This window comes from Onychostruthus taczanowskii, unplaced genomic scaffold, assembly GCF_017590055.1.
Source record: "Onychostruthus taczanowskii isolate IOZ18803 unplaced genomic scaffold, ASM1759005v1 scaffold2, whole genome shotgun sequence".
Taxonomy (NCBI): Eukaryota; Metazoa; Chordata; class Aves; order Passeriformes; family Passeridae; genus Onychostruthus; species Onychostruthus taczanowskii.
In genome coordinates, this window is record NW_024499239.1 from 17,963,083 (window position 1) to 17,989,331 (window position 26,249).

The following is a 26,249-nucleotide window of genomic DNA, read 5'->3' on the forward strand; positions in this document are numbered from 1 at the left end:
ACCAAACATGTTTAGACATGGTCCTGCTGGTCAAAGAGTATAAGACCACTTTCATACATTCACTGTTTTTATTCTACAAATTAGAGTCTTGCCATAACTAATGAATAGATGCTGAAATCTTCTATTATATTTGGCTCTTGAAGACTTTCTGAAGTCAGGTCTGGAGTTGTAAATTGTTAGATTGCCATCCATAATGCAAGGACTGCAAAAGCTCCTCTAAAAGGAATGCCTTCCCATTTGTTAAAGATGCTTCTCTAAATGCCATAAATAGTCAAATCCCAAACTGCCAGTCAGAAGTGTGATCAGACTGCATCACTCACTGCAGTGTGCACATCACACAGTGAGGCCATGGTAGTAAGTGGTAATGTGGTGCATTAGACTTGCTCAGTATCATGGTCAGAAGAGGCTCAAATGGTAATTGTAATCTAGCATGATGTTACAGGTAGGGACAGTGTTATTTAGAAAATCTCCTGTGAAAATGTTGTTTTAAAAAAAGTGTACTGAGATTCTGCTGTTAAATCATTAGAAAAACATGACCAACTTCTCATTTAATTTAATTTCATTTCATATCCACTCTTATTTATATCTGGTTTTCTGAAGAAATTACAGTAACATTATTTAGTACAGGTTAAGTGGATCCTTGTTTTTAAAATACATTTTCTTTTTATCCACAGAAGTTACTTTTATGGAAGTCATTACTTCATTGACAGAGTTTTCTTCCAGTTGTGACAGTTTCTCACATCATAAAATCAGTGTCAGGATTTCTATTTAAGTATCATTTTCCTATGTTGAATACCTTTACAACCTGTCTGATTAGTTCTATCCAAATGTAGAATGAGTGAGATTTACCATATTCAACACCTTCATCAATCACGAAGAATCACCTCACTTGCAGATATTTCTCCCATAAAATCTTTACATTACCCTAAATGTTCTAAGTCACACTTCAGACCAAGATTTCCCCTCCTATTACTTGTTTTTATTCACATAACTTAAATGAACCAAGTAAGAATTAACATATGAAATGACTGACTTTTGAAATACCCTGCTTGGCGAAGGTTCCTTGTTACCAGTAAAAAAGGCACTGAAACTACACCCTGAAAATGCTGTGTTTCTAAATCTATTTAATTCCAGTTTGTTGAGTCCTTATTCATTTTTCAGCTCTGAAATAGTACCCATAGTCTAACCTTAATGAAATGCTTTTTTGTTCCATTTGATTTACAATTTTAGCTCCAGAAGTGTTCCAGGCTTTTATGGATGGAGGTCCAGGATACTCGTACCCAGTAGACTGGTGGTCTCTAGGAATTACAGCCTATGAATTACTGAGGGGTTGGGTAAGAATGATGGAGTTTGTTGTTATCTAACAAAAATCTCAAGTTTGTAGTGCCCCTGAGTGCACTCTTCAGGATAAAATTTGAGTGTACAAGGCCCAGGTCAGTAATGCCGTCCTGGCTCTTCCCCAGCTGAAAACACTCTTGGGAAAGTTTCACCCCATACTCAAATCCATTATGGAAACTTGCCTCAGTTTGGATAAGGAATGGCCTCATATTTAACAGCTTCTTTATAATGCTGAATTGCAAACAATGGTATGGGGTTTTTTTTAAATAGAAGTTTAGTTACTTCACACTCTATTTTCTCTTTAATTCTCTTGGCTAATACCATAAGAGATCTAATGTGATATCCTAAGATGCTTGGCCCAACTGCAGAAAATGCTTATCTGCCAGTGCATTTGTTTCTTAACTAATCAATTGTGTGAATAAGCTTAATGAAAAATCTTCCTGAGCATGGTAGAATATCACAGGAGATAATGGAAAATTCTTTTCTGTTTTGCTTCAAAGGATTTCAGTCAGTTGCTTAAATATTTAGTATTCTCCACAGAAAACAGTAATTTAGATACTATTTCAGGATGATGTAGCTAAAGCAGCTGTTTAGGGTTTTTTAAATTATTTTTCATTCTGTTTTGGAAAGTGGATTTTATTGCATTGCAGTATGGTTTTTTATATTATGACAATAACACAGTTTGGCTACCTTGTCTTGCCAGACAATCCATCCCACAAAGATCTCACAATTTCACAAAGGATAACAGATAAAGGAAAATAGAAATAAGAAAGAATTATTATTCTTACTTTTAAATGGAAAATTTCATTTCAGAGTGTTTGTTTATTGTTACTGCAGAAGCTATTTTTTCAAAGGCCTAAAATTTGGCCAATCTATTTTGTATTTCCATAGGAATAACAAAAGTCATGCTCCTGAGACAAATATCTCTCCCATGCAAAGACTGTTTAATCTCTCAAAATAGAGGAGTATTAAACACCTTTCTTACCAAAAACAAACACAAACAAAAACAAACTAGGAAATATTATCAATTTTTCTGTACGATAATTCTCAAACCTTAGGGAGTTTTTAGACTGATGTTATTCCTGGAATGGAGGAGTTAAAGTCTGTTGATAAGCACAATGCATCCTCAGTCCTAGTCACAGACAGTAGTTCTAGCTGCACTTAGAGTAAATTAAAATAAGATTCTGATAGTTTAAATCAACCCTTTCACCAGTGACTGTCTCCAAGAAAGGAGAGCAATGAATGATTGTTAATGGAAGCTGAACTCCCAAGACTAATCACAAAAGATCACTTTGATGCAACAATTCACTTTAAAAATGAAAAATTATATAGCATGATATTCATTTGCTGAGATTCATACAGTCTTTCCTGAATAAGTCAGGGTTTTTTTGGTTGTTTTTTTTTAAATAAAAACATTCTATCTGAACCTGCTCAAGTCACTCAAGCCAGCTGCTTGTTTTCTCCTGAAGAGCAGCTCTTGGCTACTGAGCAAGCCAGAGGATGGCTTAGCAGCTCACACCACCCTATGGGCAAGGAGAAGGTGTGTATTTTCTAAATTTTTGTGGTCTAAACAAGGCCTAAACTGGCACAGGTGATGATGAGAGAGGTAGTAGTGGGTTGAGGAGATGTGCTTAACCCGAGGCCCATTGCCATCTCAATAACTGCGAGCTCCAGAGCCCCATCTGCCACAGCAGCGGATGGCTGTGGAGGCACAGGTTGCACACAAGGCTGTGAGCTAAACCTGCAGGCATGCAGCCCCTGCTCCTGCAGGTTCCCACAGCTCTGTCCAGCAGAGGAAACAGCCCCACTGCCACCAGGAACAGGGGCAGGCTCTCGGAGCAGCCCACCCGCCCCAGCAGCAGCAGCCCTGGCAAAGAGGAGGCTGTGGCACGGGGCAGAGCCGCTGGACACAGGGCTTTCTGCAGCTGGAGCCTGGTGCATGCTGCATGGGAAAGGCAGGAGCCAAGAAAGGATGGAGCATTAGACATAAAAAACATCACAAATTTGATTTTCCACCTCAGAGCCGTGCATAGTGTATGATGCTGACAGTCTGAATTCAAGAGGTGATAAGTAAATGAAAAATGAGTAAAAATTAGTTGTTTTTCATTCAGCTGAATTTTTGTTTTTATTTGCCTCTGCTGCTCATGGTGATCAAGACATTTCAGCCATTCTAATTTCTGGCCTCCCACTGCTGGGCAGCCAAAACCATGCTCTTCTTGAAATAGACCAGTAGATACAGGAGCGTGTTGTGTCCAGTACAGAGCTTTCTGCACCATTTTTTTGGTTACCCATAGTACAGCTAACATTTCTTAATAAGTTACATAATGTACATTTTTCTCCTTATTCAGCTGCTGGTAAGAAAGCTAACAAGAAAAAACAAAATTCATACAGCTTTTCATCAAACATCGATCTTTTCACAAAGTCCACGAAATTAAACTGTGATTAAACTGTATGAAAGTTAAATATACGCATGAATTGTCCCAGAATAAGACAATATTCAATTCTTTAACAGATTAGATAACTAACACCTAGAAATATTCTTAAATTATAATCCTCTACCAGCACATACTAGCAAAGGGATGATTCATTTCTTAGTCAAGGTAATGAGCATCTGCCCTTTGCTGTTCAGGATATTGGATTAATAGGTAACTCTAGGTTGTTTATGAATTATGATGCATTAATTTGCACACTGCTGCCAGGATGGCATTTAGCTGCAGATCTCATATCACATATTTATCACCTGCTGGGTACAACTTAATTCACTACCAATCCACTCTCTGCACATGTTTACTAAAATACATTAAGTATAATTATAACAACCTGCTTCAAACACACAAGTATATGCACAGAAAATAGCAAGAATATAAATTTATATGTAATACATTATTTCCAAATTCTGCATGTAATAAAAGATAAATCAGAAAAAACTTAATGAACAAAGTACTGCAAAGACCAAAGATTTTCTTCATCTGTAGAAGAATTTAGGCACTGCAAACACATGACAGCAGATCCATGTAGTGTGTTAATTTTAGATTTTAAAAAAAGCAAAGGAGCAGGATTGGGAGTTGGAGTCCTTTTTTACTGTGATTCTCACACAAACTTTTGTAAGCATTTTTAATTTCTTTATTTACTACTCAGTAAGATTAGGATGACAAAGCTCCTTTCAGCCACCTCTTTACAATTTTGTTGGCTTAGGTTGCAAGAACTGATCACTAGAATTACAAGCAAAAAGTGGTAAACAATCCACATTTCACATGGAATGCCCCAGGAACAAAATTATTTATTCATCTCATTTGAACTGAGACTTCCTTGCATGAGAGAAAAAAGGGAAAAACTTGCAGAGTAAATGCATCTATGAGTAATTGCATTCATTACAACCAAAGAAAAGCACACACACAAAGGATTAGACTTAAAATTGTTATACAATATTTTCATGGTTTTGATATTTTCAAGTAAAACAATACCGAGCTCAGGAAAATGTGACTAGTCCGCACTCTTTTCTCCATTCTTTCTGACTTGCTCTTGATTTAACTTTGTCCTAGAGGCCCTATGAAATTCATTCAGCCACCCCCATCGATGAGATACTCAACATGTTCAAGATCGAAAGAGTTCACTACTCATCCGCATGGTGCAAGGGCATGATAGCACTACTGAAAAAGGTAAGAAAGCACAAATACCTTCTGCCCTCTGTTCTCTCCTCTTCCAGAAGCCTCTCCAACACTGGAAAAGGCATCAGACAAACACACACATTAGGCAGTCAGCATCTCAAGGATAAGAGAGCAGAGTTTATTCAAGGCTGTTGTGAATGTGAGCAGTGTGGTATTTTCTCTTCCGAAGGTGCAGTATTCTTAGGCTTAGACTCAGGCTTTTCATGGCTTCAAAGAAGTAAAAATTTTAAATTTCTTTTATTTTAAAGCTGATTCATTAGTGATAGTAAAAGTCTGGGGATCAGTAATTCTTCGTTTGTGCCCTAGCCTCATTTCTCCCCAGCTATGGATATGAAAGTGGGACAGGGATGGAAGGACAACTCTGCCCTCTGAATTTCTGCTGCAGTTTCCAGACAGGCAGATTACAAATTAAAATGGCTGATTCTCTTCCTGTCCCATGTTGCTATAGTTGCAACAACAAAGTTGAGCCACTTTTATGTAAACATCACTAAGCCACAAGGCAGGGCCCTTTCTGAATGACCCTAACAATTGTTTTCTTCCTAAAAACCCAGTTTTTTGTTTGCTTTAATTGTCTGGCTACACCACAAAGATAATCTCTCTCTTTTAGGTATTTCAGATTATCAGTATTGATACTTGAACAGGAAAAATTTGTGAATGTCTGAATAGAGTAATAAAAAATATACATCTTTAGCAGCAATTAGCAAAGTAGTCTTGAGTAGATAGTGCAGTGAGGTGGATAATTTTGATTGCTGCCAGTATTCTCAGTGTAACTGTATTTTCCAAGAAATTAAGGAGAGAATACAAATTGTTGGGTGTCATTGATCTGTGATGTTTCATTTTGCAGGGGCTCTTGTGTATTTGTAAGCAGACTTTTGTTGCTAATACATTTATACCCTTCATGCCTGCAACAGCCATCTGGTGGCAATTAAACTGTATTCATATCCTGTGACTTATTACTTTTAATTTTTCTTTTTTCAAACTGGGACTTCTAGCATCTGTTAGAAGATTCCCTAGCCATTTTCTTACTTAAAAATATGTATCATACAATTTATGTATGTGATACATTTACTGTTCTATATGGCATCCAGCTCCTTAGAAAATGCCTTGTGCTTGATCACAGCTGCTCATTAAGGACCCAGAGTGTCGCCTTTCAAGCCTTGCAGACATCCAGAACTCTCCATACCTAGCTGATGTCAACTGGGATGCTGTTCTAGAGAAAGCTGTGACCCCAGGCTTTGTTCCTAACGTAAGTCAGTATTCCAGGTGAACAGTGTTTGTAAATTCTGACTTTAATTATCAATGCCTTTTTACTGGTTTATGCTTGTATTTATTGCTCTTCAGTGATTTACCTTGGATTCTATTTTCATTTACTCAGTCACAGCTAAGGGAAAATTAGTCCCATTTCAATAGATACCAATAAAAACTAATTAACCTTGGTTCACTTTTTCATTCCTTTTCAAATAAAAGAAAACCTTTTCCAGACTTTGCATTTCAGCTGTTGGAGTAAATGATTGTCAGAGTTAACTCTGTGACAAAGAATACCAAGAAGACTGTTGTGGCTGTGAAAGTTAGACATTTGAATAACATTTGGAAAACTTTTTAACATCCCAGTATGCTGTTACTTTTTCACTTAAAAAATAGTGTTCCAAAAGACTGACCTATTTTCTTTGTGACAGTTTCTTACAATAAAACATTCCAGTTCTGTGAGGGAATCTGGTGGTTTCTTTTTTACTGTGGTCCCATTTTTTGGTATTTTTTGTTGGAATATTTCCTTTTTGCTCATTTTCAAGTTAAATGTATTTCAGGGCCATGAATACAAAACAATGTGGTGTTAATATGCTGCTTCACTTTTTTCAGCCGTGTTGCACTATAATTATTATCCAAACAACATATTTGTAGCATACCAAGATTTATTTCTGTGGTTTATTTAATTATGCAACTGTAAATAAAGATGAGGGAGGTGGAATAGGTGGACCCTGTCTTCATCCAGGTGCACATCAGAGTTCATGATAAACATGATGGGGACAGGATGCAGCCCTTCAGCAGCTGAAGGTGAGAGAGCATTGCCTAATGGAACAAAGATAGCCAGGTGTGTTGCCAAGACACTGCTCTCTGTGATTGCTGGGCTCCTTGGCACCTGACCAGAGCCGCTCTGGAAGCAACATCCTGCAGGGGAAGACAGCTGGGGGGGATGGCAAGCAGGGTCTCCCTCAGAGACCTGGGAGAAAGACCAGGAACACAGCAGGAAACAAGAACAGGAGAAGGGAATGACAGGCCCCTCTTCCAGGCCCTCCAGAGCAATGTTCATCTGTGGGGAAATTCCTTCCTTTCGCTTTGTAGCTCAATCCTAGTGCAAGAGAGAAGTTGGAGAGGTGAATGTCACTCATTCCTGGTCATTCATTCCTAGCTCAGTCCTAGTGCAAGAGAGAAGTTGGAGAGGTCATGTCTACCAGGCTATAACTCTTTCACTTGCTGGAATAATTGCTGTGCCATGCCAGGATCCTCCTTTACACCCTCAGGTCGCTGTCCCAAGCAAAGCAATGCAGAACAAAGCTCCTTCCTGGCCTGCTGCACTCCATGCTCCTGGCGTGTGGATCTACAAGATGTGCAGAGACTGACTTTCCTCTTTTCCTTTTTTCTAGTTAGAGCTGCTCTTTGAGATATCAGAGGTGTGGACTCGCTTCTCAGGCAAAGCTCAAACAATTGTTTACACCTCCTACTCCCAGCTAAAAGTTTAATCCACAACTGTCAGCACGTGGAAAACTTCACAACAGAGTATTTCATAAGGGAGATACTAGGTGTCTTTGGGTTCCCCATCCCCAAAAGTACAACATAGGTGGGGTTCCAAGAGTCTCAGACTCTGTGAAGATAGCTTTTCTTTTCACATTTGGTTTCATTTTATTTGTGTTTTGGCAGCATCTATAAAACTGAACGGGAAATCTGTAATATGTGAAGAAAAATAATATTCTACATTTAAAAGGAAATAGGAATAAAATGTTTCATTTATCTATCCAGATTAATCTGAAAGTCCCATTACAAGCTCTACCAGACTCTTCCATGAAGAATCTGATATTGCAAGGCTTGTTCCACCTGGTCAATCAATTGTGTCAGGAAAAACAGTAAACCAAAGTTCTTTTCTAGCCCAACATTTCTTTCTATAGAAACTGTGCGGTTTCATGAGACCAAGTTTGGTCACACATTTTCCAGGAACTTTCTCTTTGTAGCACGAGCAAAATTTTCATTGATTAATTGAGGCCACACAACATTTTTCAGCCTTTGGTGAAATGGTGAACTGGGGCCCCTGTGACCTGTGTTTTGAAACCAGAGAGTTTTATAAATTCTGACAGCTTGCTTTGACTGTCAGGAGCTTGTCTGCCTTCTACAGCTAGGAGGGCACACAGAAGGCCCATGGGAGCAATGTCCCATAGCTTAATTTCTAACAGCTTAATTTGATTCCATAAGCATAGTTACTACTTAACTAGCACATGTGTTTCTTTATAGCTTAGTTAGTTACTTCATTTTCAGCTTGGAGTAATAAATTGTTGTAGGGTTTTTTTAAATGTAATTTGCTTTTATTTTTAAAGATTCAGAATTAAGAGGATATATTTTTAAAGTACTCAATCAAATCTAAAAACTAAGGATGCTCAAGGGACGAACTGATATTGATGAAACCTAAGATATTATTTATTTTTTAATAAATATAAATAAGCTGTGAACTGCCAGTAAAAAACCCAAATATATTCTACTAAATCTGGCCGGATAATATTCAGGAAAAGGCATCAGATATCTAAACATAATGCTCTGACTATACAGAGTTTGCTAGGAATAAAAATAATGGAGTGATCTCTAAACCAAATGTTTCATTGTAGGACATCACAAATTATACAAGTAGTTTCTGATGTGATTTTGCTGCTTAGTGTCTTTGCTTACCATAAATATCTGCCATTTATATATGACTTATTTTAGTACTTCCACCTTGACAGTGACAATGGTGTGATTGAACTCTCAGAAGTCCCAGAGGAAAATAGGTTGCTTTTAACACCCAATTCAAATTGTTTGCAAATTTTTTGTGAAGGACTTCCTGGTATAACAAAGAATCTTAAATTTTGATTCAAGCACCAGAAATTAGCATAACATTTTTTTTAATGAAGAACCCAAAAGCAATTTAAGTAGTATGTGTAATGGGTAAGGAAAACCTTAATAAAGTGGATGGATAGAAAAAGAATAACAGATTAGAATAAAGCACCTGATTGGGAAAAGCCAGCAATGATTCTCCAAGGACAAATGGGATTTTCCAAACCTTATCATATTCAATGACAAGGTAACCTGCTCAGTTGTTATGGGGCAAGCTGTTCTCATTGTTTACCTGGATTTCTCTAAGGCTTTTGAAACAGTTTCTCACTGTCTCCTTTGTGAGAAATTTAGGTGTTATGGTATAGAAAAGTGATCCATGTAATGGGGAACTGGCTGATGGGCTGCACCTGGGGGAGGTGGAAAAGGCTCCTCCTCAAACTGGGAGCCTGTCACAAGTGAGGTCCCCCAGGGATCAATACTGGGACCAACACTGCTTAATACCCTAACATGTGATGTGGATCATGGGATCAAGTGAACCATGAGGAAGTCCATTGATGATACCAAGCTGAGTGGGGAAGTGACACCTTGGGAGAACTACCCTGCAGGAAGACCCTTGTAGGAGTGGGCTTACAAGAACCTTATGAAGTTCAAGGGTTAGGGCTTAAACCTGGGAAAATACAGTCCAGGGGTGTAGCACAGGGTGGGATCTATCCAGCTGAGGAACGGCTCCAGCAGCTCTGGAGGTCCAGGTGGACACCAAGCTCAGTGTGAGTGACCAGGGTGCTGCCATGGCAAAGAGAGCCAAGGGGATGTGGAGTTGCATCAACAAGTGCACCACCAACAGAGACAAAGAAGTCATTGCCCCACTCAGCACTTGCCAGGCCACACCTGAAATATTGTGTTCAGTTTTGGTCCCCTCTACACAGCCTTTGGACAGGCTGGAGAGGGTCCAAGGAAGGGCCACAGAGATGATCAGAGGAGTGGGAAATAGGCCACAAGAGGAAAGGCTGAGAGAACTGGACTTGCAGAACCTTGAGAAAAGAAGAATTAGGGGAGACCTTATCACCATGTCCCACTACCTAAAGGTTAGCCACCAAGATGGAGACTCCCTTTTTACAGGGGATCACATGGAAAGGACAAGGGGTATTGGGTACAAGTAACTCTTGGGAAGATTCCAGCTGGACACAAGAGCAAAATTTCTTGTAACATCAATCACCCATTTCAATAATCTGCCCATGAAAATGGTGGATTCTTTAGAATTGGGCTGTTTTAAGATCCAGCTGGACAGGTTGCTGGGCCATCTTGTCTGGATTGGGCACTGTGGTTTTGACCAGAAAAGTTTGACCACATGATCCTTGAGATACTTTCCAAATTGGGATTCTACAATACTGTGAACCCTTTTTTATATAAATGCTGCTAACCTGTGAAGGCCTGCCCCTTCCTTTGTTCTCATGGACAGCATCTAAGTAAATGAATCCACTGCAACACTTGAGCAAATCAGATTTCAGCAAGGTCTTAGAGGTACTCCCCAGCTCTTCTGCACTATTACTGGTGTCACAATTACTCTGCAGCACTAACTGATATTCTGATGAAGACCCTGGGCCAGATTAATCTCTCTCACTGGGGTAACATAACTTTTGTCACTCTAGGAATATATCTGTTTATAACCAGGAAGAAGATCTAACTCTTTATAATTGCTTTTTAATATGATTTTTATCTTATCTCCCTTATTTAAACTTTGAGCATCACTTCAGGCCTAAAAGGACAGTTTTCATTTTACAGATGTGATTGAGGAGCTGGTTTATTATTACTGCTGTTAACACTTGCCAAGCAAATTAAAAAAAAACCACAATGATGCTTCAAAGAGTAACTTTGAATCCTTTTGTACCAGAAAGGAAGACTGAACTGTGATCCCACATTTGAACTTGAAGAAATGATTTTGGAGTCCAAGCCTCTCCATAAAAAGAAAAAGCGACTTGCCAAAAACAAATCCAAAGATGGAGCTAAGGAAACCTGCCCACTGGTAAGATGGGGACTGTGACTGCAGCAAGTGGTATTTTATTTACACTCTAATAGACAAATTCACTTATGTTCAGCTTTATCACCTCTGAAAATAGACTCAACCTCTCTGTCTGTCATTTTATACATTGCATAAATCACTTCCAAAGCAAGATGAAAAACAACCATTTATTTCAGTCAAATAGTAACAACATCTTTAAGCTATAATAATTTTTAAGATTATCACAGATGCTCATTTAAAATATGAAAAACTGTTGCCAGTTGCGAAAAACACTTCCCACATATGGACAAATAGTTACAAAGAGTATTTATTTGCTACTACTACCCAAAATGAAAAGTATGCAGTTAAAAGGCTTGTTATTTATAAATATGTTAAAGCTCTCTCTTCCACTCTTGACTAATGTGTGCCATATAGAAAGATGCATTGTATGAACAGCCAAGAGTACCAAGAATATTAATAATAATTTCCAGACTTGAATTATCATTCCAGTGGGGTTTTATAAATTATGCTGCTACTCCTAATGATTTTGAATGTTCATGCAAGCTGTTCTTCCTAGAACTATCAGATGTAAAAATCCTCAGGAATTCTTTGTGAGAATTCTCTTCCAAAAGAATGAGATTGATTGTGCCATCACAGCCCAATTTAACAAGTCTTCGAAATGCCTCTTGATAGCATTCATTCATAAGCATTTTGTTCGGCGTTGTTTGTGTTGTTGTGATCTTTGTCTATGATTTCTCATCTTTTTTAATCAACCTATTCATGCTGTTTTTTAAAGAACGTACACCTGCAGCAGTGCTTGGAAACCGTTAGGAAAGAATTCATCATATTCAACAGAGAGAAGTAAGTGCATTTCTTAATGCCTCTTTAGCATTCAGTACTAAAATTAAATTGAGAACTATTTTTTTTCTCTCAGTGTAAGGGAGGGTGATTAATGATCACAGCAGCAGAGCCTAAAAGACTGGATTTCTTGTGTCTTGAAATCCACTGATTTCTTCCTCTTATAGTCTCTGGTGTGATGGTTTTGTAGTTCTTGCATCTCTGCAAGCAAGCAGAAGACCTTGTGATGAAAGTATGTTAGAAATATAAGGTAAATGTTACTGGAACTCCCCAGAGCAACTGTCAGTAATTAAACAGAGGAATGCAATAAAAGATACTGCTTTTTCACAACTCAAAGAAAACCAAGGGAAGTCATAACTCATGAAATTTTAATGATATGAACAACACTGTTCTGACTTGGAAAAGCTGTTCATACTTCCCCACTATTAAAAAAAAAAAAAAACAAAAACAAAAACAAAACAACAAAGTGTATTCCAGCATTAACTATTTCAACAAAGCTAGGAATTGCACCTCTACCCAGACATGAAGCAAGAACTTCTAATCTGAGGGTCAGTCAGGGCTGACAGAAGCACAAGACATTCCTAGGGATATCAATAATTTTCCTGGTTCAATTAATGCACTGCCTTTCTCATAATTACTGCCTCTGAGTTGCAGTCATTATGGACCTGTTTGTATTAGCAGATACAAGTCATAACAATGGGGTTTTTTGTGTCTTTGGTCAAATTATTGCATTTAATTCAAGTTTTTGAATTCAAATTCCATGTTTTAATTTGATCTAATTATATATGCAACACTTTCTAATAGAGTTGTGAGATGTTAAAAATTAATTTAAAAGCTGTGACTATTTTACTTAATGCATACAATGCAGGTAATTACTGTCTGTAATTAAAACTGAAAAAGGAACTGTCAGCTTTGCACAGTTCACACAATAGCATGAAGGAAATTATGCCACGATCTACTTTTCTTCCTGTTACAATCTGTGGGACATTTCTGACTGATATAGACTGCTCACAGAAAGTACAAGGTCTTAGAAAGAAAAGGAAGGTCCAGCAGATTCTTCATGTTATTTTGCATGATCTCTAGCACAAGAAAGCCATTGGTTTCTGTAAAAGCCAAAAAGAGGAGAAGCCAGACCAAGTCAGCCCATAGAAAATTTTAAAGAAGAATCTTGGTGGGTTCCCTGAATCAGCTGAACTAGTGAATGCTTGAACTTTGTAGTTTAAACCACAAAATTCAAAATAATTAAGATCATAATAACAAGAATAGAAAAATATTACATTGGTTAATCAATTTAATGAGTTTCCTAGAAACTGTTCATACAAGTAATTTATTTCCAGGCATTACTCTCCCATCAGCTCTAGAGTCATACATGAGGCATATGCAATACGGAACAATTTTTTGAAGTTAGAACACCAGGTATTGTAAGACACTCAAAATCTCATTGGTGTGTTCACTACCTTGAACAATTTCTCTTGTCATGATTTTACTGTGTTATTCTTAAATCTTTTTATGCATAGGAATTTTTTTTGTTTGTTTCATATTGCACAGCTACAGTAACAACACAAGCTATAAAGAACTCTGAGAGGCTGATGAGAGATCAAATTTAAATGGATTACAAGTAAAATAGAAACAAAAGCTAAAGCACATGCACTTCAATCAGAAAAACATGTGTTTTGATCATTGCTTGATTGGCTTTGACAAGGTAAAGGAAGAATATTTGGTTTAGACCTGTAACAGATCCTGCATTGTCTAAAGCCAGACCACAACCATTTCTCTTTAAAATTGCATCATAGCTTAAGAAAGACATGGAGAGACTTCTGTAGTATTTTTCAAGGAAAAAAATGTTAAGAAGGGGGGAAGCAGATGTCAAATGTTTGAAGTGCAAATTGAATTGAAGTCAATGAGAACAAAACAGGAGCTGTGGCAGGCACAGATGCCATCATGCCAGAAGAAGCTATGCAGTATAAACCAGAGGAACTCAGGGTGGGTTCCCCCAGACCTTCTGTGCCCTCAGGACTGGATGTACAAGCTGAGGCTGTGCTTACATGGGTTTCCAAAGCCACATGGCCCACCAAGTTCTTAGGAACAGCTGAAGATGCTGAAAGAGGTGAACCATTTGTTCCTACAAATATAATACATATTAAAATGTGATTGTATCATTAGGTGAGGTGTCAATCCCAAGCAGGCCTTCAACACTCTCAGATTAATGCAGCCAGATATTTTGATATTCTTCTATGTTCCTCTACATAGTAACTGTTGAAACCATCTGCATGTTTTCTTAGATCTTCATTATATTAAGCAGCAAAAATCTACATTTTATTGGCACTGAAGCCTTCTGTTCAGTTTGCTTCAGTGTCACAGAATACTACATAAATACTAATAAAGGATAGGATAAAAATAGCATGTCTTTCAAGGGAAAAAAATGAGACTCTCCAAACTATAAGGATGCAAGGATAAAATTCAGATGCTTCTCACTGAATAACATGAAGTCAGGTGTTAATACATAGTTAATTTTGTGGTGTTAGCCATCACAACTACACAGTATCTTGCAGTCCAATACTTGTAAAATATCTGCTATGAAAAGCAAAATCTGATTTTTTTGGAATGCCTTGCTGGTAGTTCTACTCTGAGCCTCTTTTCTACTGTGTGTCATTCATCCTGCAGCAGACACTGCAAATCTTGCAATGTGTCATACTTGCTTTTTCAAGAAGCTCAGGAGAGTATCAGAAACCCTTAGAATGCAGACGAGAGGAGCAGGGGGAGGTAGGGAAAAGGCCCTCTGTGCTAAAAAGAATTTAAACATTGTGAAAGAGACGGGAGTATGTTAAAAGTTTTTCTTAATGAAGACTAAGACAGAATGTTTGCATTTTCTTTATTCTACTGCTTTCTGTATTTAAGGAATGAAAAATCGGTATTTGTAGGAAAGTTTTTAGCAAGGGTTTCATGGACAAAGACATGAAGTTAGTGATTGTCAGCAGTGGGTAAAACACTTAGATTTGTATCCCTTACACAGTCCTGATCAAAGGGCATCTTCTGTTGACTATTTCAGTGGATGTGAGCTACAAATTAAAACATCTGTGTGTGGCTGTGTGGGTGTGTTTTGATGTGATGTGGGGGTATGGCAGCTGTCCACAGTGATATTATCTTCCAGTACCTTCAAGAGAGGGGCACACACTGCCCTGATCCAAAGTAAAATAACAGGAAAATCCTTTTGTAGGATTTGTTTTCTATTGTTAAAAGTGTCAGTGTAGTCTCTTAGTTTTGAACACATAAACTAAATAAACTCTGATATACAAATGGTCCACACACTGATTAGCTTGAAAATAATATATAAAGTAGTTTTCAGGGATCTGTTTGGCTCCTTTTTTGTGGCAAAATAATTAGTTTTTAATTCCATTTCTGTATTTTTATATCCAGAAACACAGCACCAAACATTTTGCAGTATCTTAATGTGTATTTCCATAGACTTGCCAGCAATTTTTCAAGAATTTGATATCATTTAGAAGATGTAGGCTACATTTTCAAGTTTTCTTTTTTTTAATTTTGTGTGTGCGTCTGTGGTGGGGGAGATTGTACAGATAAAGCCACACTGTTTTGTTGTAGCTTTATTAAAAAGCTGAGCGAAGATTATTTTGCTACTTTTGTGCCGTTATCACTAAACAGATCTTCACATACAACCACATCTCTTTATGAATTTTTAAAACCGAAAATGACCAGAAAGTAAGAAAAAGACCCAATATTTGCATGTAATGAAATCATATTTCTTACTTTTTATGGTCCTGAGCCTCTTCTTCTCCCTGAAAGATCCCTTTAAGATTGAAGATGTGAGAAATCAAAGAGAGAAGAAAACACAAGAAATATTTGCTTATCAGGCAGAATAATCTTTCAGTTAGACATTTCACAAACTTAATCAAAATTATCAGCCTGCTAAAGAAAGCAAAATCAAACATCCACATTTTACTGCATAGAATATGTATTTCATATAGCCAATGTACATGAAAATGGGTTAAAATTCTGCAAAACTATTTTAGCAAATACAAAGTACTGATTAGGAAAATATTCATGTTTTAATAATTCCAGTAAAAACTTTCAAAACATTACTAGTGATTTTGAATTTGGAGATTTTTTACTTAATACTAATATGCTGCAATAGCATTATTATGATATTCAGCTGTCTTGTCCCCACTGATCTGAACAGACTTGTCTCTGCCCTAAGTACTGATACACCTTATTCCTCTTCTCATTATTTGTTCAATGCTAGCACACTAAAAAATGTGCCACAAATTGAAGCACATTACTCTGTCTTTTCCTGCCATCATTCTACCATTTGAGCATATCTAGTTCTCTTATAAATGATCCTGAACAGCTCGAGGTGAACAGAGATCTCTCTTTCCCAGAATAAAGAGCAAAACTTGAGGGAGCATATTTTAAGTATAATAAGATGCTCAAAATCTTATTGTCTGATTTTTTTCTATATCATAGATTAAATGCTTACTTAATATTTTTTATAAGATCAAATTTTTTATCTCTCTCATTTTAATTCATTTTCTTTCCTTTTAGTTGTCTGTTAAAATTCAAATCCAGAGTCCCTGAATACTCTCTTTAATTTCACTTTGATTGAAATTGAATATTCGTAATGATTTGCAATGTAATTCATTGAATGAAATTTTCTTAATACGTATTTTATGTCACTTATTGTCTCTGGAGATATTTAGCATAATCCTTCTAATATCTGAATGCTTTTTGGATGAGGTTGCAGTCCTTTTCTCACCCCTTCTGCTGACCTTAATTCAGTTCAAATCCATTTCTTTCTGAGCATTTCTAGTGGTTACACTGCTCTTCACTGAACCTTTCTTCTCCCTTTTGTAATGGATCTGTCTGCTTTTGGAGATTGCTCTTTCATTGGAAAGATGCTTTTCTGAATATGGTGATTGAACCTGGTTTGTGTTTGGGCAGTAACAACTGTTGCTTGCCCACATGAGCCCTTTCACTCCTGACTCTGATTCCTGCTTGTTATTACTGGTTTGGGATTACCAATCCAAATGTCACTCTCTTCTTAGTGAGCCAAGCTACCTAAAAGTTTGAGCACTGCAGGTCCAAACCGGTAATTTTCCTATAGGTATACCTTCAAATTCACTTTTTTTGGAGAAAAGATTGCTCATACAAATGCCATAGTTTCAATAATCTATTCCCTTCACGGTTTCATGGAGAAAAAAAAAAAAAACTACAGAGGGTAATCAGTATCTGGAGTATCCTTTTAAAATCTTCCAGCAAAAATGGTCAAAGTTTTCCCAAACAAGTAATGATGTCATTATAATGGCTACAGTCCACCATCCAACTTGAGGAATGAAAGTTGCATGAGGGTGCATATGTCAGCACATTCTCCACTTTGAAACGTGGGCCTGGAAGGATCAGGATAACAGATGGAGATCCTCATCACTGGAGGCCAGAAATTAATTTCTATTCACAGAAAACTAAACACAAATACAACTCATAAAGACTAATTGGAAGTCAATTCGCAGGCAGAGGAAAGAGGAGTCTTAATTTGTACATCTCAGACTTTGTGGGGGAAGCACAACTGTATAAATCTGAGTCTGAGTACTTTTTAAAAATTTTTTAAGTAGGTTACATGAGACAAATTATATCTGTGATAAATAAAGGCTGCATAACAGGTCATGACTGTTCCATTGCCACAGGGAATTACCTCCATGAGTAATTGCCTTCATCTCTCTTTGTCCCGCACTAACATAAATTTTCACTTGTTATGAGTCTCCATCAACTGAGTCATGAAGACTGAACTCCTTGTCCTGTTTTAAGGCAGCAATTTGTGTCCAGTTGCTGAAGCAATGCAGAAACAAGCCAGTAATGAGATAACATTATTACTGCCAGTCACTCTGATGTCCATGTGTCTGTTGAATACATTTGTAGATGAGCTGGAAAGGAAGGTGAATGGTGAGGTCACAAAGTTCACTTATGATACCAGAGTAGTCACAACTAAATCTGAGTGAAAAGAGCTGCAGTAGATAATGATAGCCATGGTTCAGGGTGAGAAAATGGCAGCTCAAACTCAGTACTGATAAATGCAAATACAGTCAGAAGAAGAAAATCTAAATTTTACATTTAGGATAACAGACTCAAAATTAGCTTCAGTTATGAAGGAGGGAGAGTTTGAAAAGACTGTGGATAGCACAATGCTTAGAGGAAGGCTGAAAGGTATTGATATGTTCCTGCAAAAAAACAGCTACAGATAAATAGCATCTTCCACCTGCATCTTCCATTCTGCGTACAGCTCTGCTTCCTTATCTCAAAAAGGTTAAAAAGGACTTAGAAAGTTTTCAAGAAAAACAGGATTGGCCAGGGGGGTGACATGGGTCATGTTGAAGGGTTTAATAAACTTGAACTAATTTAAACTCAGAGAAGAGGCAACTGAAAAGACAGAAAGAGGATAAATAACAACATGTTCTGAAACTTATTGAGAAGATGACTAAGCAATGATTATTCATTCTTTGTGGTAACTCAAGGTCACAAAATTATCAGGCAGCAGGTTAATAAGAAAATCAACCATGCTTTTTTTGTGAAATGCAACATGTTGCTGAGTGGTGATTTGGATGTTAAACACAGAAAAAGATTCAGACGAGGATTAGAGAAATTCATGGGAAAAATCCATCAAGGTCCTTGAGATGTGAGGCTTCTAATGCAGTCATTGATTCAGGAAATCTGGAAATGTCAGAGGTGAGGGGAATATGCCACAGCAGGCATTTGTTTCCACTCAGCTTATTTGTTAACAGCATGCCCTAGTGTGTGAAATGGGCCACTATGAGAGAGGGGAATCTGTTAGGTGGAATTGCTGGGTATGTGTATTTATGGCTTCTCACAGCTTACAAGGTTTCCATCTTCATAGAGTCTTCACAATAGCACAAGGGTAGAACAGTAAAATATACCTATTTATGAATACGAGTATGCATATGTTGCATATATGCAAGTATGCATGTATATATATCTAACATTTTGGAAATAGGAGAAGAATTGCAGACTTAGGTCAGTAAGAGATTTAGATAAGATTCAGACTGCCCATTGCTCTGTTCCAGGACACATCCCCCATCCTTTGGGAAGACCTCCCATTTGGAGGTAATTTTCCTGTGTCTCTCCTGGGGCTCAGTACATGCTCCTGTTGAGGGTGAGTTTGATTTTTGACATTGACTAACCCAGGTGACATGGTGTTCAGTAGAGTGGCTTCTGGGGATCCCTGTGTTAGGCACCACCCTTCCTTGTGCAGGGAGGTTTGGTAATTAACTGAAGGCTGCAAATTATGCTGTGCAATCACAAGTGAACTCCTGGCTCAGTCTCCTTTTGGGGGGTCCACCCTACAGGAAATGAAGGAGCTGCACCATTGATCAGACTTCTTCTGGAGCTAAGTTTGGAACTGGGGCAGAGAAATCCTGCATTGAAAATAGGTGGAGAGGGATGAGCCTGCAGAGAGGCGAGTGCAGGCTGTGGCTGTTCCCTGGCTATTCACAGCCTTTGATTCCTGGAAGTTGGTGCTGTGAAAAGGGCAGGACTGAACCTGAATACTCTCAGATGCATATGCCAGCATGAGAATGTTTATTGTCAGGTCAAATAATTAGGCAGGGCCAGACTGACTTTAGAGGTGTGTTGACTCTGTTCTGGGTGCCAAGTGCCCACCAAAGTCACTCAATCATGGCCCTCAGCTGGGCAGGGGAAAGAAAATACAACAAAAGGTCATGGGTTGAGGAACGGATGGGGAGAGAGAAACCATTCACCAGTTATTGTTGTGGGCAAAACAGGCTCAGCTTGGGGAAGGTTAGTTTAATTTATTGCCAATAACTAAAGGACTGGGATAGTAAGAAATAATCCCCAAATCTTAAACCCACCTTCCCTCTACCCCTCCCTTCTCCTGGCTCAACTCCACTCCCAAAACCTCTGCCTCCTCTGTGACAGGGGCACATGGGGCTGGGGAATGCAATCAGCTCACTACATGTTGTCTCTGCTGCTGTTTCCTCCTCACACTCTTCCTCACTCCAGTGTGAGTTTCCTCACACAGATTGCATTTCTCCATGAACTGCTACAGAGTGAGTCCCTTGACCTCCATGTGATCTATCCATCTGCAGGTAGCTGAACAAAAGGGTGAGCCTACACCCTGCAGGATACACACCAAAAGCAGGCTAGGAAATGAATGTCTTTTTTTAAAGATGGTGGTTGGCCCACGCTGGTGACAAATATCCTCATTTGTGAGCAGGTGCCTACAGTCTTAAAAGTGGATTTTGGTTAACTAGAAAGAAAATTTTTCCCCTGTCATCCCAAAAGGTCTGGAGCACAGTATGTTACTGGGAAATTTCATAGCTATTTTCCTGTTCCTTGTAGATGTGGATCTGCAAACACTTTAAACTAGAAATTTTGTGCATGTTTTAAAATGTGCCTGAACAAGACAGATGTTGGTTAGGATGCACCTGGTCTTGAAGAGACAATAGCCCACTCTAAGAAACACATATTTTACTAATCTGAACCTGGCTTTAATATTAATGTTAATCACTTGGTTTAGTCACATTTTCTTAAATGACTGCACATCATTTGAAGTCTTCATTTATTTACTTCATGTCTTTACTTATTTTGCTTTATCAAATCCCAGGATAAACCTCAGATCTCAAGATCTCAAGACAGTACAGGTCGATACACTATAGCCCCCAGTAGAGTTTTTCACTTGCCTTCTGCACAGTGACAGTGTTTCACATGTCACTCACGCCGTTTGTGCACCTGAGCCCGCTAGGTTTGATTATGAATTGCTGGTTGATAGAAAATTATATTCACAGCCATTTACTGAGTGTAATTGCTCAGCAGGAAGCATCAACCTGAATCAATTATCCAAACTCTAAGAATATTTCCCCTAGGAAAGGATGGGAGTAAATGCTGTGAGTGTCAGTGGTAGAAGAAGACATATGTGCTTCATGGGGTACTACCCCCAAAATTTTACTTTTCACATTCAGCTATAATAAAGCATAACTTTTCATCTGAAAATCATTCATTTAAATTTAAATGGAGTTAAAATATAGTTATTTGAATAATTACTTGGTAGTCTACTGAACTATCCAAACACATACATCACAGTGTATTAGGAAAACAGACCTGAGATTTTGGCTGTTTCCATCAAATCAGTTGGTACCAAGAGAGCATGTCTGGGGTCAAAGACAGCCTGAGCCAAATAGTGGTTAGACAGTGAACAACTCCTGCCCACAGGCTGTACACAAGGTTTTTCGGAGTATCTGAAATACATGGGAAGTAGATGACCAAGTATTTTTCAAGATACAGACCAAGTCATGCAGAAAAGCCACTCCTGGCAGATACACTATGGGCATGTCTGCAGGGATGAACAGGCAATGGCACCCCTGTTCTCACTGGTGATCTCATTACCCAGCTCTTGGCAGAGTTCATCACCTTGTGCTCATTACAGACTGATGGGACCATTCAAGTTCTGCTCCCCTGAACTGTGTGGGTACAAATTAGCTCTAATCCAGCAGTAAATTGGCTCTGCTGAGCAGTGCAGTCTGTGCTGAGCTGGTAGAGCCACTAAACAGGAAGGGCCTTGAATCTGTTTCTCAAAGAGGGAAGGCATATATGTTTTTATAGAGATGCAGCAAGACTGTATCTCTTTAACTTAATATATCTAAAAATCATTTCTGGAGTTTAAGCTCCTTTAGTACTCAGTGAGGAGACACTTGTATCTCCCAAGATTGATCTGTGATACATATACTGGATAGCTTAGACCCAAAGAAATCAATCTAGGTTGGTGACTCTATTTACCCTGTAGAGAGAGCCTGAACTAATCTTTCAGTTTTCTGCAGTTAGCTGGCATAAAATCCATCCCACATTTGTGCACTCAGATAATTTCTGAATGTCAGTTCTGCAGGCACAGGTGCTCTTTTCTCTGACCCCCCTCTCTGTGTCAGGTAGTCAAGGGCATCTCATGCAGCACAAAGCATCACTTGTGAACCGGCTGCTTTGTGTGCCCACAGCCATGGGGGCAGGAGACCAAGAACAAGCAAGCCATAGCTGGAAACATTTTCCAGGAAGTGCCAAAGATTCATGACATCCACTCTTGGTTGGTGGTTAGATGGAGTCACTGCTTGGGTTCAGCTTTCCCAAAACACTCACCTGCTATAACATAGAGCAGGGAGGATTGTGTTCCATTTAAAGCTGCTCTGCACACATTGGTTCTCTACACAAACTCCAGATCAAGGGGAAATTGTCTATGTTTACAGACTAATTTTCACTCTGGAGTTGTGTGACTCAGCTCTGATGTTGCTGAGTGATGAGTGTTGTCTCTGCTTCAGCAGCTCCTTGATTCTGCACTGGGCTGCCCCAAGCTTCTTCTGGCACAGGGTGGGATTATGCCTTCCTTCTTTGCTCGGAAACGCTTAGAAAATTCATACACTTTTCAGTGATTTCTGTTTTCCTGAAAAGACTTCTGAGATCACTCTGTGAAGAGACTGAAGAAAAGAAAAGCCCACTATTAACTCTCCCATGCTTTCTGCTCCTCTGTGAGGTGTAAAGTGGAATTTTTAGTAAACAAACCAAAAAGGAAATTAGCTATATACAGCTGTATTTTGGGATAGTTTTAATTAGCTCTATGATTACTTAGTTTAATTAATTAGATATCCAAGGTTGGGATTCTTTTGAATCCTTCATCATTTTTAAAGTGTTTCACTCTCCTTCTTTCATTGTTACTCCTTTTTTCCCCCTTATCCTGTGTTTTCCACCGTCACTGCTGTTTTCTACCTATTTTTAAAAACAGTATACAGGCAGACTTCCATACTTCTCCATTGTTAACGTGGTCCCTGGCAAAATTTTTTCCCAGGCCAAAATCACTCTTTGGAGCAAATCCCTTCATATTTCAGGGTTTATCATAGACCAAAGGCCGCCCAACAAGCAGCTGGAATGCAACAGCTCTGGTCTGCAGATTAGAGATTAGCCAGAAGGATGTGAGGCAGTCTCTGCCACTCACTCAGCTCCCAGTCACTGATCCCTACCCTTGGGAGTGAATGCAGCCAATGCCTAAAATGCAGGAATTACATTTCCATGAGTGCTCTGTTAGCTGTCTGTCATGAGAGTCCTCCCTGATACCACTGGGGAATAGGAAATGGATGGATAATTTGTCAGATCTTCAGGTTACCAGGTAATTTAAGAAGGATTGACAATTATTTCTGCTATATGTTGTTACGAAGTTAGAGCACATGTTTTCAAACCGGAGGATTTCATTGTATTTGGACAAACTTGACTCTGTTCCTTAAGATTTACACTGAGCAAAGTTACTATTTTCTTCTTTATGAATGAAAGTATAAATTAAGCAAATTGTCTGAATTTCTGATCACCTAATTTTTGTTAACTATTTTTTTAAAAAGCAAATCTAGGTATTTTCAGTGCTTTATGAAAAATTTTATGGCTATTTTGTTTTGAAAAGTAAAAATACTCTTCTCAATATACTTATTTAATTAAAAAATAATTCAATCAGAACCCCTTGCTCACTTCTTCCTTATTTCATATAGTTGAATGAAAACCTGGCACAAGAAAACTAGTAAGCAGAATAAAGGAGATATAAGAGAGTGACACTCATTTACCATGGTAAAATACTGCCAGCTTATTCCATTCTCACAAAAATAGAACACAGCAAGGACCAATTTATAAGAGAAACCTTAAAACATGCAGGCAGAAAATTATTAAGTGACTGTGTATCAAAGTCCATCCTTATTCCTGACAGAGGGAAGCAGATGACAAGCCAAGCTGCTCATTGTCCCAGAAGTCATGCTCCATCATCAGTATTTCCACAATCATTGCCTGCAGTTGATATTAAAATGATGGCAGAAAAATAATGGGTGAAGTTTTCAAAGTGGAGTGAGAGATGCACGTGCATAGAGCCCATTATTTTTGAAAAGACATGGGTGCATTGCAGGACCTACATTTTAGTACCAGAACCTTGCCCTGTTTTTGCAGTGTGTCTGATTTACTGAGCTGCTATAGATGTTAGACAGGGTTTTCATAAATGATAGGTTTTGCATGATTTTGGGGAAGTGACTTCTTCTGGCTAAAGCATGAGAGATCGTGGGTGCTGTGGATATTTTTGCTCAGTGCCAAGCCAAGGGAAAGGTCCTTTTGGGGCTGCCGGGTGAGCTGAGGCAGAAAATGAGCTGGTATGACCAACACCAGTAATTTCCACCTGCCAACCTCCTACTTACCACTGAACACTTATTATTTAGGACTGAGATGTAAACTAAACATTTCCCTTTTCATGAGGGATATACGACATGCAAAGTTCAAACTACCCAGCAGCTTTGTGGTTATAATTTCTATCACACCCGGTGTGAGCCCTTTTGAATCCTCACAGTCTAAATACTTCTGTTCTTTCTAGAATAGGTTTCTCTACATAAAACCACTTAAAAATGTGAGTAACATAGAGATATAGTCTGTACTTGTTTCACAAGAAGGAAATCTTGTTCAGGAGGTTCAGTTAGACTCCGAAGTCCCATTAAGTTTTCCTTTTTATACCTTTTGACTAGAAATAAAGGAGATGGATGGGGATATAGTCTGTGGAGCTCCAGACTGCCACAAATGTTACAAACCCTTTGAGTTGAGCATTTCATCTTTGTTTTGTGTGGAAGCAAGCCTTGAAGCCAGTTTCCATAACCAGCTGCTAACTACTTCCATTTCCTTAGGAAGAAATATCTGTACCATTTGGTAAAAGTGCTTAGTTATCAGGCAAACAAATTAGTTGTGTTCAGGGACAGGCAGTGGTGGTGTGGGAATAGTTAAAGAGTCACCAACTTGAGGAAGAAATTGTGTTGACCAGTTGTGATTTATTCATCCAGGCATTTTTTGGTTATGTTTGTATACAAATTTGGGTGCAGCAATACCACACAGAATAAAAATTAAAATTAGACACAAACAGTGGGAAAGAGCAGTGGTTACCAAACTGACACCTTGCCTGACCTCAGTGCCAAGATACCTCTCACTCCATCCTTGGCTATCTTAGCAACTTGCTCCATCTTGCTGGACATGCTGGGTGTCCCCAGCTCTGACAGGATCCCTGTGAGACATTGCTGCTGTTGGGATCTTGCTTTGTGGAGTCCCTCTACAGAATTATACCACCCTGTAAAAATTATTTGAATGAAAGTTTTTCAACATGATAACATCGAGCAATTTTAGTTGTATGGCATAGCTTACAGGTTTCTATTTTCTATGGCTGGGATATAAAAAATAGTGCCTATCTCTGTCTCTTTTTGGCTTCTTTTAAGTCCTTCAAAAAATATCATTGCTAGATCTTTTCTATTGAGAATGAAATGTTGCTAGTGGTATGTTATTTTCCAGCTAATTCTAAAAATATGGGATTTGGACATTAGGACATTTACTGCTTTTTAAAAAGTCCCCCTTGTGACTTCTGTATCTGTGGTCCAGTAGCCAAAACACATGACATGGTCAGAGACATGTAGATGAAATAGCTCCTTCCTGAGCACAGTCATTCTTCATGGCAGATCAGTCATTTTCTTCCTCTGATTCCAACATGTTCAGAATTAGCTTTACAGCAAGGCCATCTGCACAAGCCATCAGCATTACTTCTGTGTAGCTGCTAAATCATATAGCTGAGATGGGTTTCTGATTATTTAGCAAACTGTCTTCCAGGATTCATGAATTTCAAAAAGCCAACGTAGATATGCCTCATCTGTTCTGATCTCAGTCCCCATCCCTTGGAAGAAAAACTGGGATAAATATTCCACAGATTTATTTATTCCTCAGGACTTATCCCAAGGGATGTGAAAGTTTTCATTAATAGGCTTTTGTTTCTTACAATAAAACTAGTTTCTATAATTCATTTTATCAAGTTCTTCTTTTCCCCAGACCAAAAGCATCTATTTTCTCAAGCAAAGTGAAATATCAAGAAACCAAGGTAAAATGCTAAATCTAGAAATGGCAAAGCAAATCCACTGCCCACTCAGACTGTTCTGTTTCCTCCACCCTCAGGACACTCGATTTGCAACTTTGGCAAACTCACTTGCAGATTTTTCGTAATAAAAAGAGTTTCCTTCAGAATGTGGTGAGTGTGGGAGTCTCAGGGGAGGGGCAGCTCTGCCTGGCTTGACTTCTCTTTGTCAGTAGAAAGTTTCTTTTGTCCTCTCATGGTTGCAGAGAACAGGCCCACAGTTTGAGACAACTCCTGGTATTTCTGAGCCTTCAGTTTCACCCTGAGAGCCTGGCAAGACCCACTGAGGAATGCATCAGCTGCACAAAGGTGGTACCACGCACCAGGC

General features: G+C 38.5%; 1 protein-coding gene across 1 annotated transcript in view; it reads left to right on the forward strand.

Annotated features, from left to right (window-relative positions):
• Positions 1 to 26,249, forward strand: part of STK32B (serine/threonine kinase 32B) — a 157,518-nt gene that overhangs the window by 126,800 nt on the left and 4,469 nt on the right. Inside the window, exons 7-11 of the mRNA XM_041402882.1 lie at positions 1,231 to 1,334; positions 4,881 to 4,997; positions 6,127 to 6,252; positions 10,972 to 11,103; positions 11,876 to 11,940. Of these exons, the coding sequence (XP_041258816.1) occupies positions 1,231 to 1,334; positions 4,881 to 4,997; positions 6,127 to 6,252; positions 10,972 to 11,103; positions 11,876 to 11,940 (544 nt within the window). The remainder of the gene's footprint in view (positions 1 to 1,230; positions 1,335 to 4,880; positions 4,998 to 6,126; positions 6,253 to 10,971; positions 11,104 to 11,875; positions 11,941 to 26,249) is intronic.